Here is a 14,807-nt window from a genome sequence, read left to right on the forward strand (position 1 = left end):
AGCAAAGGATGTTGTAGAATAAAAAAAATCAATGTACAAAAATCTGTTTAATTCCTTTATATGAACAATGAAGAGAATGAAGAAAACAATTTCAACAACAACAAAAAGAAATAAAATACCTAAGAATAAACTGATAAGGGAGTGAAGAACCATACACTAAAAACTACATGACATTGTTAAAAGAAATTGAAGACAAAGAAAGGGTAAGATATTCCATGTTCATGAATTGGAAGAATTAACATTGCTAAAATGGGCACAATATATAAAGCAATATACAGATTTAATGCAATCCTTACCTCAATCCCAATGTTATTTTTCATACAAATAGAACAACAACAAAAAATTCCAAAGTTTATATGGGACCACAAAAGATCCCAAATAGCCAACACAATCCTGAGGGGGAAAAAAGAATAAAGGCAGAGGCATAACACTTCCTGACTTCAGTAATCAAAACAGTATGGCATTAGAGAAAGGCTCTTCCTTTCAGTCTGGCCATAGCCAAACGGTAAGGCAAGATGGGCACTTACAAGTACATCCAGGAGCTATGGAGAAAGATGCAATCTGATGTACTGTGTTTCCTTCTCAGGTTGTGCTATTGGCACTATCACCAGCTCTCTGAGTTCCACAGGTGTGTAATGTAAGTTTGGCTTTCTAACTTTTAGGGACTTTAATTTGTTCTTCCCTGATTTATGATTTTGCTGTGCTAGGTTAAATTTTTAAGATTCTAAGATTAATTTGAAAGTGTAAAATTTATGAAGGTTGCAACCCAGGGACGTTTAAATAAAGGCCCCCTAATTCCAAACCTGCCTGTAATTAACAAACCATTATCTTCCCACCTGAGGCAAGCAGGAGAGAGAAGTTAAAAGAAAACAACAACAACAAAACAAAAAACAAAAAAAGAGGGCTATTTTACTTTGAGCATAAAAACTCCCAAAGTTTCAATCTCCAGGCTAAGCAGAATGAGAGGCAATACTTGCCGAACTCAGCAGGGTGGAGAAATTTACAAAGCCCTGCCCAGCATCAGGTCCATTAAACATCCAGTAGGCAGCATTGTTATTATGAGGAGACCAGGTGGCCTGTGCCTGCTTGTGACATCACAAACCTGCACAGGCTAGAGGAAGCAGAACTGAGGCTATGGGGTGGGCATAGCTTGTAATTACCACTCCCTTGATGGCAAGGCAGCAAGAGAATAGGCAGGCGGTACGCATGTTCTCCCTGCATTTTCTCTACAATTCAAAGTATATTCTGTACTTCTTGGTATTAGAATACTAGTGGCCCATTGCAGGAAGATTCCTGCAATAGAGCTTCCTGCTGCAGTCGCGGCCCCGCCTGCTTTCCTCCCTTCTGCCTGTGCTGCCTGATTTCCTCCCTTCTCCCAGGCCCACCTGCTTCCCTTCCTTCTCCACCGCCCCTGCTTGCTTGCTTCTCCACAGTTTCGCTTTCTTCTGCAGCGCTTGACTTCTTTCTATGCTGTCTTCAGTCCTTGCTCTGGCCTGGATATGCAAATTAACCGCCATCTTGGTTGGGCTAATTTGCATACTTGCCCTGATTGGCTGGTGAGCAGGGCTTTTTGGCATAGCAAAGATGTAATCAATTTGCATGTTTCTCTTTTATTAGGTAGGATAACAATTTATTAGCCAGATGGAAAAGGATTAATTCTGTAGTCAAAACCAAATCTTGAATGGGTATATTTTACAGCTTTTCTGAATGTAATATTTCAAGAATTTAACAGAGAGACAGCTTTGTGACATCTAAAGGGCCCTGAAGTGACACAAAGATATACTCTCTCCTAAAATAAATATTTTTGAACTAATTTAGACCAATACAATATACTTTAAATAACATAAGGAAGTAATCTATGCAGGCTGGGTTAGACAAGAAGATTTATGCTTCCATGATAATGGGCAGTTGTTGAATGAGGATGGACCGCATTCCAAGAGTGGTTCCTGAGTCCCAGGGAAATATGCCTCTCAGCCAGATTAGCTTGTACTTTGCTTGAACAGAAAGGGCAATCATGTTAACAGAATAATTAAAAGTAAAATGGTACTTTAATAAAAGTCCAGTCACTCAAGAGGAAATTGACTGTGCTCTCTGTTGGAGGAAGGGGCCAGTCGCCCCTCTCCCTGTAACAGTAGAAAAGCCTAAAAGAGAACAAGGGCAGACAGAGAAATGGAATCTCTTGTCCTGCCTTCCCCTTCCTATGGGACTGGGTAAGAGGGGGAATGATCTGAGGGAACAGTCAAGATGGGGATTAATAATCCCAGCCTCCCCCTAGGCTCCAATCGGCCCTGAGGCCACTGAGCCACCAGAAGCCAGCTTTTCTAGGCTGTGAAAGGAGTTGGAGCAGTAAAAAAAAAAAAAAAAGAGTTAAAACCTCTGCTGGAAGATCCACATGGCTTAGCTGACTAGGTAGACTCATTTTGGGCCCACAAGTGTATATGTAGACCTGAGTTAATGTCTATCTTTGGAATACCATTCTCAGGAAAAGAAGGGGGAATGATTTGAAAGTCGGCTATGGCTATCTGAGAAAGGGAGCGCCTGGCTGGCCCTAGTGTGCTTCCAGCAGATGTAAGATTTCCAAACCTGGGAGGCCCAGTGGGACTCAGAACCTAAATAAAGCCTTCAATATTCAGCAAGGCAAAGAAGAAAGGCCTTCTAAATTTACCAAGACTACAAGATCAAATAAGAAAGTACTCTGGGTCAGACCCTGAGGACCTGTTGGGCCAAGAAATATTAAAAATTGCATTTTGTATCCAGTTGACCTGACATCTCAAGAAAACTGCAAAGTTAGAGAACTGGAAGGACAGAAGTGCAGAAGAGCTGTTAAAAAGAGGCTGAGAAGATCTATGTAGATAAAAAGAAGAAAGGCAAAAACAAAAAACTAACATAATGTTCACAACTGTAGAACAAATGGCCTAGGGAAGGGCTGGCCCAGAGGGCCAGAAACAGAAGCCACAACAGTAACCTTAGCATGTTATCTCTGAGGAAGATTGTAACAGTTTAAATCCAAGCTACTAGAAACTGAGAACAGGATGCTGGGCTTGCTTCCTCCTCTCCCTGCCTTTACTCCAGCCTCATATGCATATACATAATTTTACAAAGTCTTTGGTAACTAAGAGACTTTGTATCATTGTTGGGTTAAATAATATACATCTAAATATTATAAAATACTGAAACATTAACTGCTAGACACGTTTTAATTTGCCTGCTCTTAGTTTATATTACAGAAAGTCTCTTATACTTCATTGAAGGTATAGTTTCTTGAAAATAAGAGTGCATTTAAAGTGTGTTCATAAATGTTAATCTACTAAATGTTGGCTGTTTACTTTTTTTTGGCTGTTTACTTTTTTGTTATCATTGAAAAATTAAGATTTCTAAGAGTGAAGAATTCTAATACATTTTAAAGGAGGAAAAAGTCTGTACAAGTTGCTGAAGGTATGACAGAAAGAAAGAATATTAGAGTAGAAATACTTAATGGAAGGACTGAGGCATGGGTATGCATTTTGAAGGAAAAAGGTGATTTCTAAAGGTAGTTATTTCTGAAAGTTGTAATGTTTCTGAAAGTTGTAAGAATGTCTGTGGAAGTTATAGGAAGTTTGTAGAAAGAAATGTTAAAAGGAAACATAAAATGGTACAGGCCAGTAAGCCAGGACAAGCAGAACAGGGAAACAGATATTAAAACAGCAATTTGCAACCATCTAGAAAACTCTATCTTCCCTAAACAAAGGACACTTAAGAGTCAATGATTTGTATTTTGCCTCCCTGAACAAAGGGTAAATAGCTTATGTCAAAGTACTCAGGGAGACATGGGAGAAATCCAATTAGTGTCATTTGCTATCCACACCCAAGGACAAATGAAGTTAGAAAATAAGCCTCGTTTTGGTTAGTATTTTCTAATAAAACAATTATATTAATCAGATATTTAATGGAAAAGGACCATCTTTTAATCATGTTAACTGAAGTTTGCTAGCCTATGTTTCTGTCTAATACACTTTAATATATAATCTTTTGGTAAAATCAAGTTTGACAATCCTTCAAGAGTTTGAATTTTAAGAAACTCTTTTTTGATCTAGAATTGGCTTTAGATCATCCCAATAGGCTCTGAAATGCCTCAAATGTTTGTTTTCTCTCTCATGAAGGAAAGTTTTATATTGAAGGTACATAGGAACCTTTGTCAACAGTTATAACTAATGGTTATCTTTAATAATAAAAGTGTAATATGCTAATTAGACCAGATGTACTTCTGGATGCCCTGAAGCTGGGGCTGTGAGGGAAGCCCAGGTCCCAGGTGCCACAAGGTAGCCAGTGCTGGCAGCTAGAAGAAGAAAGGCCTACTCTTGCACGAATTTCATGCATTGAGCTTCTAGTTAGCTTTAATATTACTAGAGGCACAATGCAAAAAGATTCATGCAAGAACAGGTCTCCCTTCTCCTGGCTGCCAGCACCACCTTTGCTCTGGCCAGAGCCAACATTCCGCCTTCCCACTTTGCCTAGAGGCCCGGAGTGGCAGGGGTGGTGTGGAATGCCTGTGTTGTCGCCATGGCAATGGCACAAGATTCCTGCCCCGCCTCCAGGCCACTCAGCACCTGTGTATGCAAATTAACCCACCATCTTTGTTGGGTTAATTTATATACTCACTCCTGATTGGCTGGTAGGCATCATGAAGGTACAGTCAATTTGCATCTTTCTCTTTTGTTAGTGTAGATAAAATGTTGGGTTTACAGAAAGGACAACATTCCATGTCATCTGCATTATAATGAAATCTCTAACCATGTCATTTTAATTTTCTTCTTGTCATTTGGTGACAGTTACTATTTTGTTATAATACATTTGGGAAAATATTACATCTTCTGAAGAGTCCATGGAAAGGACAGGCAAGGAAAATCAGAAGATCTTAAAGCAGTTTAGTATATTTTTCTCCCTATATTATCCCTCCAAAATTTGGCAATTCTTACTAAATGAATCATGGCAATCCATTTCTTTGCATAAATTCAATAAGACTGGTTTCCAGTGGTGTTTTTATTGACTGAAAACTTTGACTGGAGTGTCATGTTTTAGAGCAGGGGTCCTCAAACTTTTTAAAGTGGGGGGCAGATCACGGTCCCTCAGAGAGCTGGAGGGCCGGACTATATGAACTACTAATTCCTACTGTAACACCTCGGCTGCGCTCACTGCCCAAAAAACCTGGCGGGCCGGATCAGACTCCTCTGCAGGCCGCATGTGGCCCGCGGGCCGTAGTTTGAAGACCCCTGTTTTAGAGAGTCTGTCTGGACTCTGAAGACTTGAAGCCAATATGAGTGCCATGAAGAAAGCAACCATGGTATCTTGCTTGATAACCTGAAAATGGATGGCACTAGAGCATCAGGCCCATACTCTTCCATTGATGGCAGTTGGTCAGAGTGTAAGGGGAGTAACCAGGGTACCTCTGTGTCCCTAGGGAGCCCCCATGCTCTCTAGGCCGCAACAAGTAGAAGGGCTGCTGAGATGGGCCTTGAAGCCTAGGTTACAAGTCTGGATGTAGCCACTGCAGGTACAGATTTTGGTGAGGAATTCACCTAACCCAGCAGATACTGCAGGCAAGCCTGATGGCAGCTAGATGGCTTAGCTTCCCAGTCCTTTGTGGCACCTTGAGACTCAATCATGAAATTCCAGCAAAGGTGGTCAGTTATCATTCTTGTGTTTATGCAAACAATCAGGTCAAATTGAATGCAATAGATAAATTGGTCTTAATTTGGCTCTTTAATAAACATAAGGGTGATTTTAAGGAGAAAAATTCTATTTCAATAGGAGTTATTATAACTGAAATGTTTTCTTTGCCTTCCACCAGATCATTTGTTGTAACTCTTGCTGTTCTAATTGTTCAAAATACTAAATTTTATAAAACAGTTTGTCTCCGCTAGGACACAAGTCCTCCTCCTTCTGTGCCCAGGCCTCATCATCCCTCTGACAGAGAGCAAGGATCTCTTGGCTCTAAAAGAAAACTTTGTTCCTCTTCAGCATATAAATAGCCAGAGAAGCCCACCAACGCCCATTTTCCCTAAAAGAATTCAGAGCCAGAATACTTGAGGGAATGTCTTAGGCAGTTAGACAGACATGAGCAGAGCAAGGATTATGGGAAGAAATAGATGGAACTCTGAGATGTGCTTCTCACCACTTCAACTACTTTAAAGCCAGAAATGAAGAAACCTGTGTAGACTCATTCTCCCTTCTTCCAAGGTTTTAGAACAGCTAATAAGGATAGAATCAGTAAGCCCTGAAGCCCCAGATGTTACTCAGACCAGATCTCTGGACTGCCATTACAATCCCTTGGGTGATGGTTAAAAATACTTCAGCTGCTAAGCACCCTACTCCCCAGGTTTGAGTCTTCTATTGAATCCCCAAGGCTGAAAATCAGCTTGAGGATCAAGGTGGGGGGGGGGATGATAAGGAATATAAGGCATTTTGGGGGGAGATAGCAATCTGAATCTGTGCCAGTAACCTAATGTATGTTCCTGATAGCCTCTAATTAAGTCACTGTTCCTTTCTGAACAATCTGGTCTAGCAAGACCTATTTACCTAAATACTCCCATTTTATAGAGGCCATAAAACATAAACCATATACAACCCATGGAGTTTATCAGCGTTGGCGCCAGGCCAGGCATTTGAATGTGGTCTCAAGTCCCCCATCCCAACACATGGGGCTTTTTACAAAGCCTGAGAAAGGTTCAGAAGCCTGATCCATATTTGGGAACAAAGAAACCAAAGGGTATAAACGAAAAGCTTCCTCCATATTCACTCACACAAGAATTTGGAGAACTGGTCCACTGAGTCATTGTACTAGTCCATCTGAAACATCTGAAAATAAATGGGTTTATCCTGGACCTCTGAGTACTCCCTGTGTATTTTTCAGTTGCCTGGTAAATTCTGTAACAATAGAGCAATGTATTATTGTGTAGCCAGGGCTTTCTGGAGAAGTTGAATTTTAAGAATTGTATTTTAGATCTTAAATAAAATTTGTTTCTAAATTTAAGAAGAAAAAAAAGAACAGTATGGTATTAGCAGAAAAACAGACAGAGACCAATGGAACAGAATTGAATGACCAGAAATAAAACAAGTGTATGACAATTTTCAAAGGGAAGGTGGAGGGTGAGGCGGGAAGAGATTAACCAAAGAACTTATATGCATAACCCATGGACACAGACAACAGTGTGGTGAAGGCCTGGGAGATGTTAGGAGTGGGGAGGAGATGGTCAATGGGGGAAAACTGGGGCTATTTATAATACTTTCAACAATAAATATTTAAAAAAAAAAAAAAAAACCAAAACAACAATAAAGAGAAATGGTTCCATGATGTCAAGCTTTGTCAAATGGTGTACAGAAGGACCAAAGACCTCCTTTTTTTGTTTTTGGAATAGTAGAGATGATGAGTTTACTTTAAGATATGTTCTCTTAGGTCCTTGTAGGATATGTAGGTAGAGATAAGCTACAAAACTAATTTGGATATATAAATCTGGAGCTTATGAAAGATGTCCTCACCTATATGTTCACAGTTCTATGGTAGAATCTGAATTGTACCTGTGGTTTCAAAGAACAATTATTTTGACAATGGTCCATATTCACATTAAGCCTTTATCTAGTGCAAAGGTGTACCAGACTTCCTTACCCCATACCTGGGACAAACAAAGCAAGGAAAATTACCTTGGCCATTCCAACTGAACTGGCATTCAATTCTGAGATCCCTTGGTTGGTCTTGTCTCCACGTTCCCATATACCGAAGTCCTGCCATAAAATAACCAACATAACATTAGCAAGTCCTCACTACTAAATGGTTACTAGATGCACAACCCTTGAATAAAAGGCACACATAGTAGAAAATTTGGCATACTTATGTGTACCTACAATGCTGATTAAGGATATGCCAATGAGGTGCGTTGCCCAGTAAGTTTAAATTCTTGTGGGACTTCCAAGAAGTTGGCAGACTCCTGATCAGTTGATCAGTACTAAGAACTGCAGTTTGGTCCATCTAGAGAGGGACTTCTTAAATTTTTCCATCAAAGCAGATACCCAAGTGTTCTAAGAAATGGAGCCTAAACCACACCCTGGTATTTTATTTTAACTATCCATTCTAATTTTACTCTATATTGGCATTGAAAATACTATGCACTCACCTATGCACTTTACACTATTATCTTCCTTAATCATTACATTTTATAGATGATAAAACTGAGCTACAAAGAGAGGTTAAGTGATTCACCCAAGGATACACAGCTAATAAGTGACAAAGCTAGGATTACAGTTCAAGTACTCTGATCCAAAGCCTACATTCTTAACCATTAATCTATATGGCCCCTAGAAAATATAAAGATAACAGTTAAAATTAATTTTAACAAACTTTATTTTGAAATAACTTTAGACTTCCAGAGAAGTTACAAAAATAGTACAGTGAGTTTCCATAAACCTTTACTTCAGCTTTCCTTAATGTTAACACCTGACATAACCATAGTACAACTGTCAAAGCTAATAAATTAATGTCAGAACAACACTAGTTTACTTCTTCACTGCTCCCTTAACTGGGGATTCCCATTGCTGTTAAATTGGTGCCCAGATCATCAGTTGACAGCATACATTACTGTGAGTCCTGCCAGCAACAATTATTAGTGGTGTTTCAATGGTGATTTTCTAGTTTCTTCCTTACCTTTGCAATTCATCATTAAGGAAGAGCTATCATTTCTCCCCTATTTCGATATTCAGTTGTTCACTTATATCAGTAGGAAATTATGAATATTTAGATTTTTCTCTTGGTTGTAATAAAATATTTTGTTGCTTGAATTGTTCCAACTTTGGCCTTAGAGAGTTCTTCCAGGTTTGACATGCCCCATTCTTTTTTAACTCTTCCACACTTTTGTCACTGCATGATGCTCCAGTCTCATCTTGTGTTTTTTATATACCAGCCCAGGAACTGACTATATGAATCTTGGTTTCTTTTACTAGAGAATTACAGTTACAATCCAAGACTTGAATAATGGCCAAAACCGGTTTGGCACAGTGGTAGAGCGTCGGTCTGCGGACTGAAAGGTCCCAGGTTCAATTCCGGTCAAGGGCATGTACATTGGTTGCGGGCACATCCCCAGTAGGGGGTGTGCAGAAGGCAGCTGGCCAATGTTTCTCTCTCATTGACATTTCTAGCTCTCTATCCCTCTCTCCTCCTCTCTGTAAAAAATCAATAAAATATATATGTTTAAAAAGACTTGAATAATGGTGCTCATTGTCACTATGATGTTATTGCTTCTAGACCCTCTCACTAAATAGAACTTGAACATACCCATGTACATACATACATGTACATGCAAACATACTTACACACAATATACCTTACACACCTGTATTTATTTCCATATGCATCTTAAATTACTTTTTATGCCAGATCTCTGAGTTAAAGCTTTAGGAAGGTAAACCATATTTATCCCATAACTAGTTTGACCTGCCCCAAACTCAGCTGTACCCTTGAGTGTGCAGTAGAGATTAGACTCTCAGAAGACACATATTAATTCTACTGCTGCAATCCTTACCTGTAATGGAGAGGAAAGAGAACTCTAATTTTTACCCTGGACTGCAGAGTACAAATTTGTACCCAGGCCTATGATATTGGAAGGCAAAGTGATCAGTCAACAAATAATGTCTGCTTGCATCAAATATTGATAGGGGCAGAAATAGAATGTTGGGGAACCAGCTAGAATTATAAGAAATATAAATCATGCTCTGTTAAATGCGATTGTTTTGTTCTGATTAAAGAAGGCTGCTGGCAGCTGCACTTGGGGCCTGGGAGCTCACCTGGAGCATCCCATCCTCCCATTTGGAGCTGCCTATTATCATGGAAAGATTAATAACTTTGCTGCAGAAACCAGAATCACCAACCCTTTGAAGACCCCCAGCCCTTGCATATCACTAAGCCCTTTGAAGATGCCCAGCTCTCTGCTTACCGGTTAACTGCCGATTTGGTATGCCCTTTGGCTACTTTCCAATGTAATCTTTTGTCCTTTTTACCCAATATAAGCAGCTGGCTTATGGGGCGGGGAGGGGCACAACAGATTTTTGTGGATGATCTCTGCTCTCCCCATACTGCTGGCAGTACTGAAATGGTGGATGGAAGGGGCCACATGCTAACCTGCCAAGCTCAAGGAAGGCCTGCATGGCAGTCTTGCAAACTCAGAGACCTAAAGTAACCACAAAGGATGGTCTGAAATTAAACTTTAACTAAAAGCAGTTATGGTGGGTAGTTACATACCAGGTTGGTTTCTTCACTGACAAGGTCAACCTTTACCTTAACTGAGCCTATCTCTCTTTTTGCATCTATAATAATATACCCTGGAAATGTCTGGGTAACTTGTAACTTCCCTTTTTCTGAACCCCTTGGGACACAACCTAATGTGCTGGGTGTCAGGACACATACCACAAATTCCTTCATTATTATCATGCTAATTGTTCCTGCACCCACCTAAGTATGTGTACAATGTACACTGTACATCATTTTACTTTTTATCCAATCCCAGGGGTCCCCCCGGCCTTTGCTTTCTCAGGCCTCTCTACTCTATCACCAGTGGATTTCATGTAACCCACCCATGTCCCTTCCTTTGATTGCAAAATATAAATATAAATGTAACCTGCCATTCTCCGGAGCATTATCTCAATTCCTTGAGGTTCTGTTTCCCGGCATATGTCAACAGTTTGGCTCAAATAAACTCACAAAAATTCTTTATAGGTTTCAATGGTTATTTTTACATTAACAGAATAAATGCTCATATATGATTCAACCCTGCCTCTGTCTAATTGACTCAAGTAGTGACATGCAGTATGGATCCATTGATTGTCTAGTTATAACATGTCTATGTTACACTTACCCTTCTGGCAAATATAGAGTGACAGGTTCCAGATTTACCCTCCCACCTAAAACAACTAAAAAACTAAACAATTAAATTTAAAAACTGGATTATTTATGACACATCCATTTTTCAATACAGTGAATATCAAGTAATGAAGAACAGTGATCCCTGAGAGAACAGATGTTAAATATTTTGATTTAATATAAATTTATCCCATATAGTAGTTGTAAGAAAAAATAACTATTTTGTATTGTAAATACTGAATCAATCAATGTCTACAAATATTATTATACACATAGAAATGTTATTTCTAAGTAGCTAACTGGCCCATAATACTCCCTAGCAATCTTGCTCCTGCTTAAGACCATAAGTCATTACAATAAGACTACAATTTATCCCCAGATTACTAAATACATACCATCAGATATTATACAGTTTGAAAGAAATGAAAACATAGCATCTTGACTCTCTTAACTCCCTTGGGGAGAAGATAAACAGAAGATGACAGAGCTTAGCAAAGAAAGAGACTGAAGATAATTACTGCCAGAAGCATTACAGATTAATTCACAATGAGGTGTAGCTATAAGACAATGATCAGCAAATTCATTAGTCAACAGAGCCAAATATCAACAGTACAACCATTGAAATTTCTTTTGAGAGGCAAATATTTTAAACTTAAACTTCTTCTAACACTACTTCTTCAAAATAGACTCGCCCAGGCTGTGGTATTTTGTGGAAGAGCCACACTCAAGGGGCCAAAGAGCCACAGGTGCCGACCACAGCTATAAGAGAAAGAATCAGTTGTCCAGAATTTTAAAATCACCATATCTTTAAAATCCACTACCAAATGAGCACTTACAGCAGTTTTATATGCAGCTTCAATGTAAAACACAAGGTTCTGGATGAAATTGACTTCATCTAGGCTGTGAATGATATGAAGTCCTGAGAAAAAAGAGAATAAAGACAAAGAGGTGGTCAATGTGATACTGTTATAATTAATGTAGTTATTAATTAATTGACAGGAAAGGAGTACAGGGAAGGCTGGATAATAATAAACACATTATCTGGGACCACCGGGGAAATTTAAAATGATTGTGCTGTCCAGATTTCGAGACCACTGAGTCAACCAAAACTCAGTTATCTGTCACTACTGAGACAATTTAGGATAATTGAGCTATCCTGGGTCCGAGAAGAATGTGCTTCGATGGCCAGTGAGATCGCAATTCAAACCATCATCATTGGAGTATTGGGATAGCATACATAAGTTCAGAAAATCAAAATAACTTTTAAATGAGTACAGAACCCAAAACAGCAAGGTTAAAATATTAAATGGCAATTTTTACCCAAGAATGGTTACTACTATACTTTATCAGTAATACCTGGAAACAGGGCATCGGCCAGAATAGGTGTGTAGACATGGCCACTGAAAGCAAGGCAAGATTTTATATTGATATTTAACATCCTAAACAAAGGGGTTTCCTCTTGCTCTCTCTTCCTTGTTGATAGTGTCTTGACTCCTGGCTTATGGGACTCTCAGGCTCTGCACTTGTCCACATCGCCCATAGCATGGGGTTCCTAGACACAATGGACTAATGAATAGACTTGAACTAGCCCCGTGGTTGGCAAACTGTGAACCACATGCATCTCTTTGGCCCCTTGAGTGTGGCTCTTCCACAAAATACCACGGCCTGGGCAAGTCTATTTTGAAGAAATGGTGTTAGAAGAAGTTTAGGTTTAAAAAATTTGGCTCTCAAAAGAAATTTCAATTGTATTGTTGATATTTGGCTTTGTTGACTAATGAGTTTGCCAACCACTGAACTAGCCTGATATTACAGTGGACTCAACTCCACTATGGAACAGAAACTCTGGACACTGGCTTCAATTTTCACTCTGCTGGAACCCCAGATACACAATTTCAAGGACTGCTTTAAGAGAAATGGTACTTTGGAAACGGAGGAATATAACACCGTGCAAATAAAAATCACTCATTCTCTCATGCAAGTCTTAGAAAATTCTTTTTCTCATCCTATATAATAAAGAGATAATATGCAAATTGACCATCACTGCAACACACAAGATGGCCACCTTCATATGGTCAAAGATGGTGGCCCCCATGTAGACACAAGATGGCTGCCACAAGATGGTCGTCACAAAATGCCACCACAAGATGGCTAACAGGGGAGGGGAGTTGTAGGCAATCAGACCAGCAGGGGAGTGCAGTTGGGAGGGACCAGGCCTGAAAGGGAGGGCAGTTGGGGTGATCAGGCCAGCAGGTGAGGGCAGTTGATAGCAATGAGGCCTGCAGGGGAGGACAGTTTGGGATGACCAGGCCTGCAGGGGAGGACAGTTTGGGATGACCAGGCCTGCAGGGGAGGGCAGTTTGGGGGGACCAGATCAGAAGGGGAGGGCAGTTAAGGGGAACTAGGCCTGCAGGGGAGGGCAGTTAGGGGCAACCAGGCCAACAGTGGAGGGCAGTTGGGAGCAACCAGTCCTGCAGGGAAGGACAGTTGAGCAGGGACCAGGCCTACAGGGGAGGGCAGTTAGGGGGGACCAGGCTGGCAGGGGAGAGCAGTTAGGGGCAACCAGGCCAGCAGGGTAGGGCAGTTAGGGGCAACCAGGCCAGCAGAGGAGGGCAGTTGGGGGAGACCAGGCCAACAGTGGAGGGCAGTTGTGGGCAATCAGGCCTGCAGGGGAGGGCAGTTGAGGGTGACCAGGCCAGCAGGGGAGGGCAGTTAGGGACAATTGGGCCAATAGGGGAGCAGCTAGGCATCGATCAGACTGGCAGTGAAATGGTTAGGGGCAATCAGGCAGGCAGGCAGGCAGGCAAGCGGTTGAGAGCAAGCAGACCTGGATTGTGAGAGGGATGTACAACTGCCCGTTTAGTTGAGGGGTTCCAGATTAAAGAGGTTGCAGGCTGGGCTAAGGGACACCCTGCCCCCGGGCACAAATTCCATGCACCAGGCCTCTAGTGATGTCATAAGAACCTGACTCCCAGCACCCAGTAGAGAAAGGGATGCCCTACTTTCACCAGTGGATACTCTAAGGCCACTGATAACAAATGACCACTATAGGCTTTACAGGCAGTCATAATGACTAAATGACCCCACTACTCCCAAGTAATCCTACTCTTCTTAGATACTTTGATTCTTAAACCATAAATATATCACAGATCAGTCTTAGGCTATCTTCAACTAAGTGAGATACCAGCAGATTTTAACATGGAAGAATTTTAACTGTTATTTGTAGGTATTAATAAAAAGTCTCAGACTCCTGATTCTATAGATAATTAATTTATAATGTCCTTTAATGTCCAAACCTAGGCATTTGGAAAAAGATAAATCATAAAAGAATTGGAAAGAATCTAAATACTGAGGAAGAAGTAGATAAACATTATGATTCTAAGGAAAACTTAAAACTATATATTTTGAGTAATGATGAGAATTGATTTAAATATAAGCTACAAAAAGATAGTATATCTATCTATACAATAGAGGAATATGCAAATTAGCCAGGACACCATAACATCAGGACCGAACAGCAGGAACCTGAGGCTGCATGGCACCTCCCTGGGGCAAGAGACCTCAGTTTGCACCTCCCGCCCCATGGGGCTTGACAAGGGACCTCAGGACATGCCCCCCACCCAGCACTTCTTGCAGAACACATTTGAATACACAGAGATGAAATGAGGTAAGACACGGCAAAGCCCAAGATGGCAGTTTTATATAAAGCAAACTAAAACATTCAGGGCTCTAGAAATGAGGTCAACTAAATGGTCTACTCCACAGTAGATTGATTTATGCTCACTTAAAATTAAGCCTCAACACCCTCATTTTTAAAAATCACAGTATTGATATATAATTCACATACAATACAATTCATCCATTTCAAGTATGTAGTTTAATAATTTTAGGGAATGCAGTATTTTGCAACCATCACCATAATTTAAAA

At 40.3% G+C, this 14,807-nt stretch overlaps 1 protein-coding gene across 3 annotated transcripts in view; it reads right to left on the reverse strand.

Annotated features, from left to right (window-relative positions):
• The window catches only part of PHKA1 (phosphorylase kinase regulatory subunit alpha 1), a 236,260-nt gene that overhangs the window by 176,994 nt on the left and 44,459 nt on the right, over positions 1–14,807 (reverse strand). For all 3 annotated transcript variants that reach the window (XM_084869451.1, XM_084869452.1, XM_084869450.1), the window contains exons 6-7: positions 11,719–11,801; positions 7,678–7,758 (exon numbers count right to left, since the gene is read on the reverse strand). In XM_084869451.1, the coding sequence (XP_084725577.1) occupies positions 7,678–7,758; positions 11,719–11,801 (164 nt within the window). The remainder of the gene's footprint in view (positions 1–7,677; positions 7,759–11,718; positions 11,802–14,807) is intronic.

The sequence above is a fragment of the Pipistrellus hanaki genome (assembly GCF_964339955.1).
Source record: "Pipistrellus hanaki genome assembly, chromosome: X".
Taxonomy (NCBI): domain Eukaryota; kingdom Metazoa; phylum Chordata; class Mammalia; order Chiroptera; family Vespertilionidae; genus Pipistrellus; species Pipistrellus hanaki.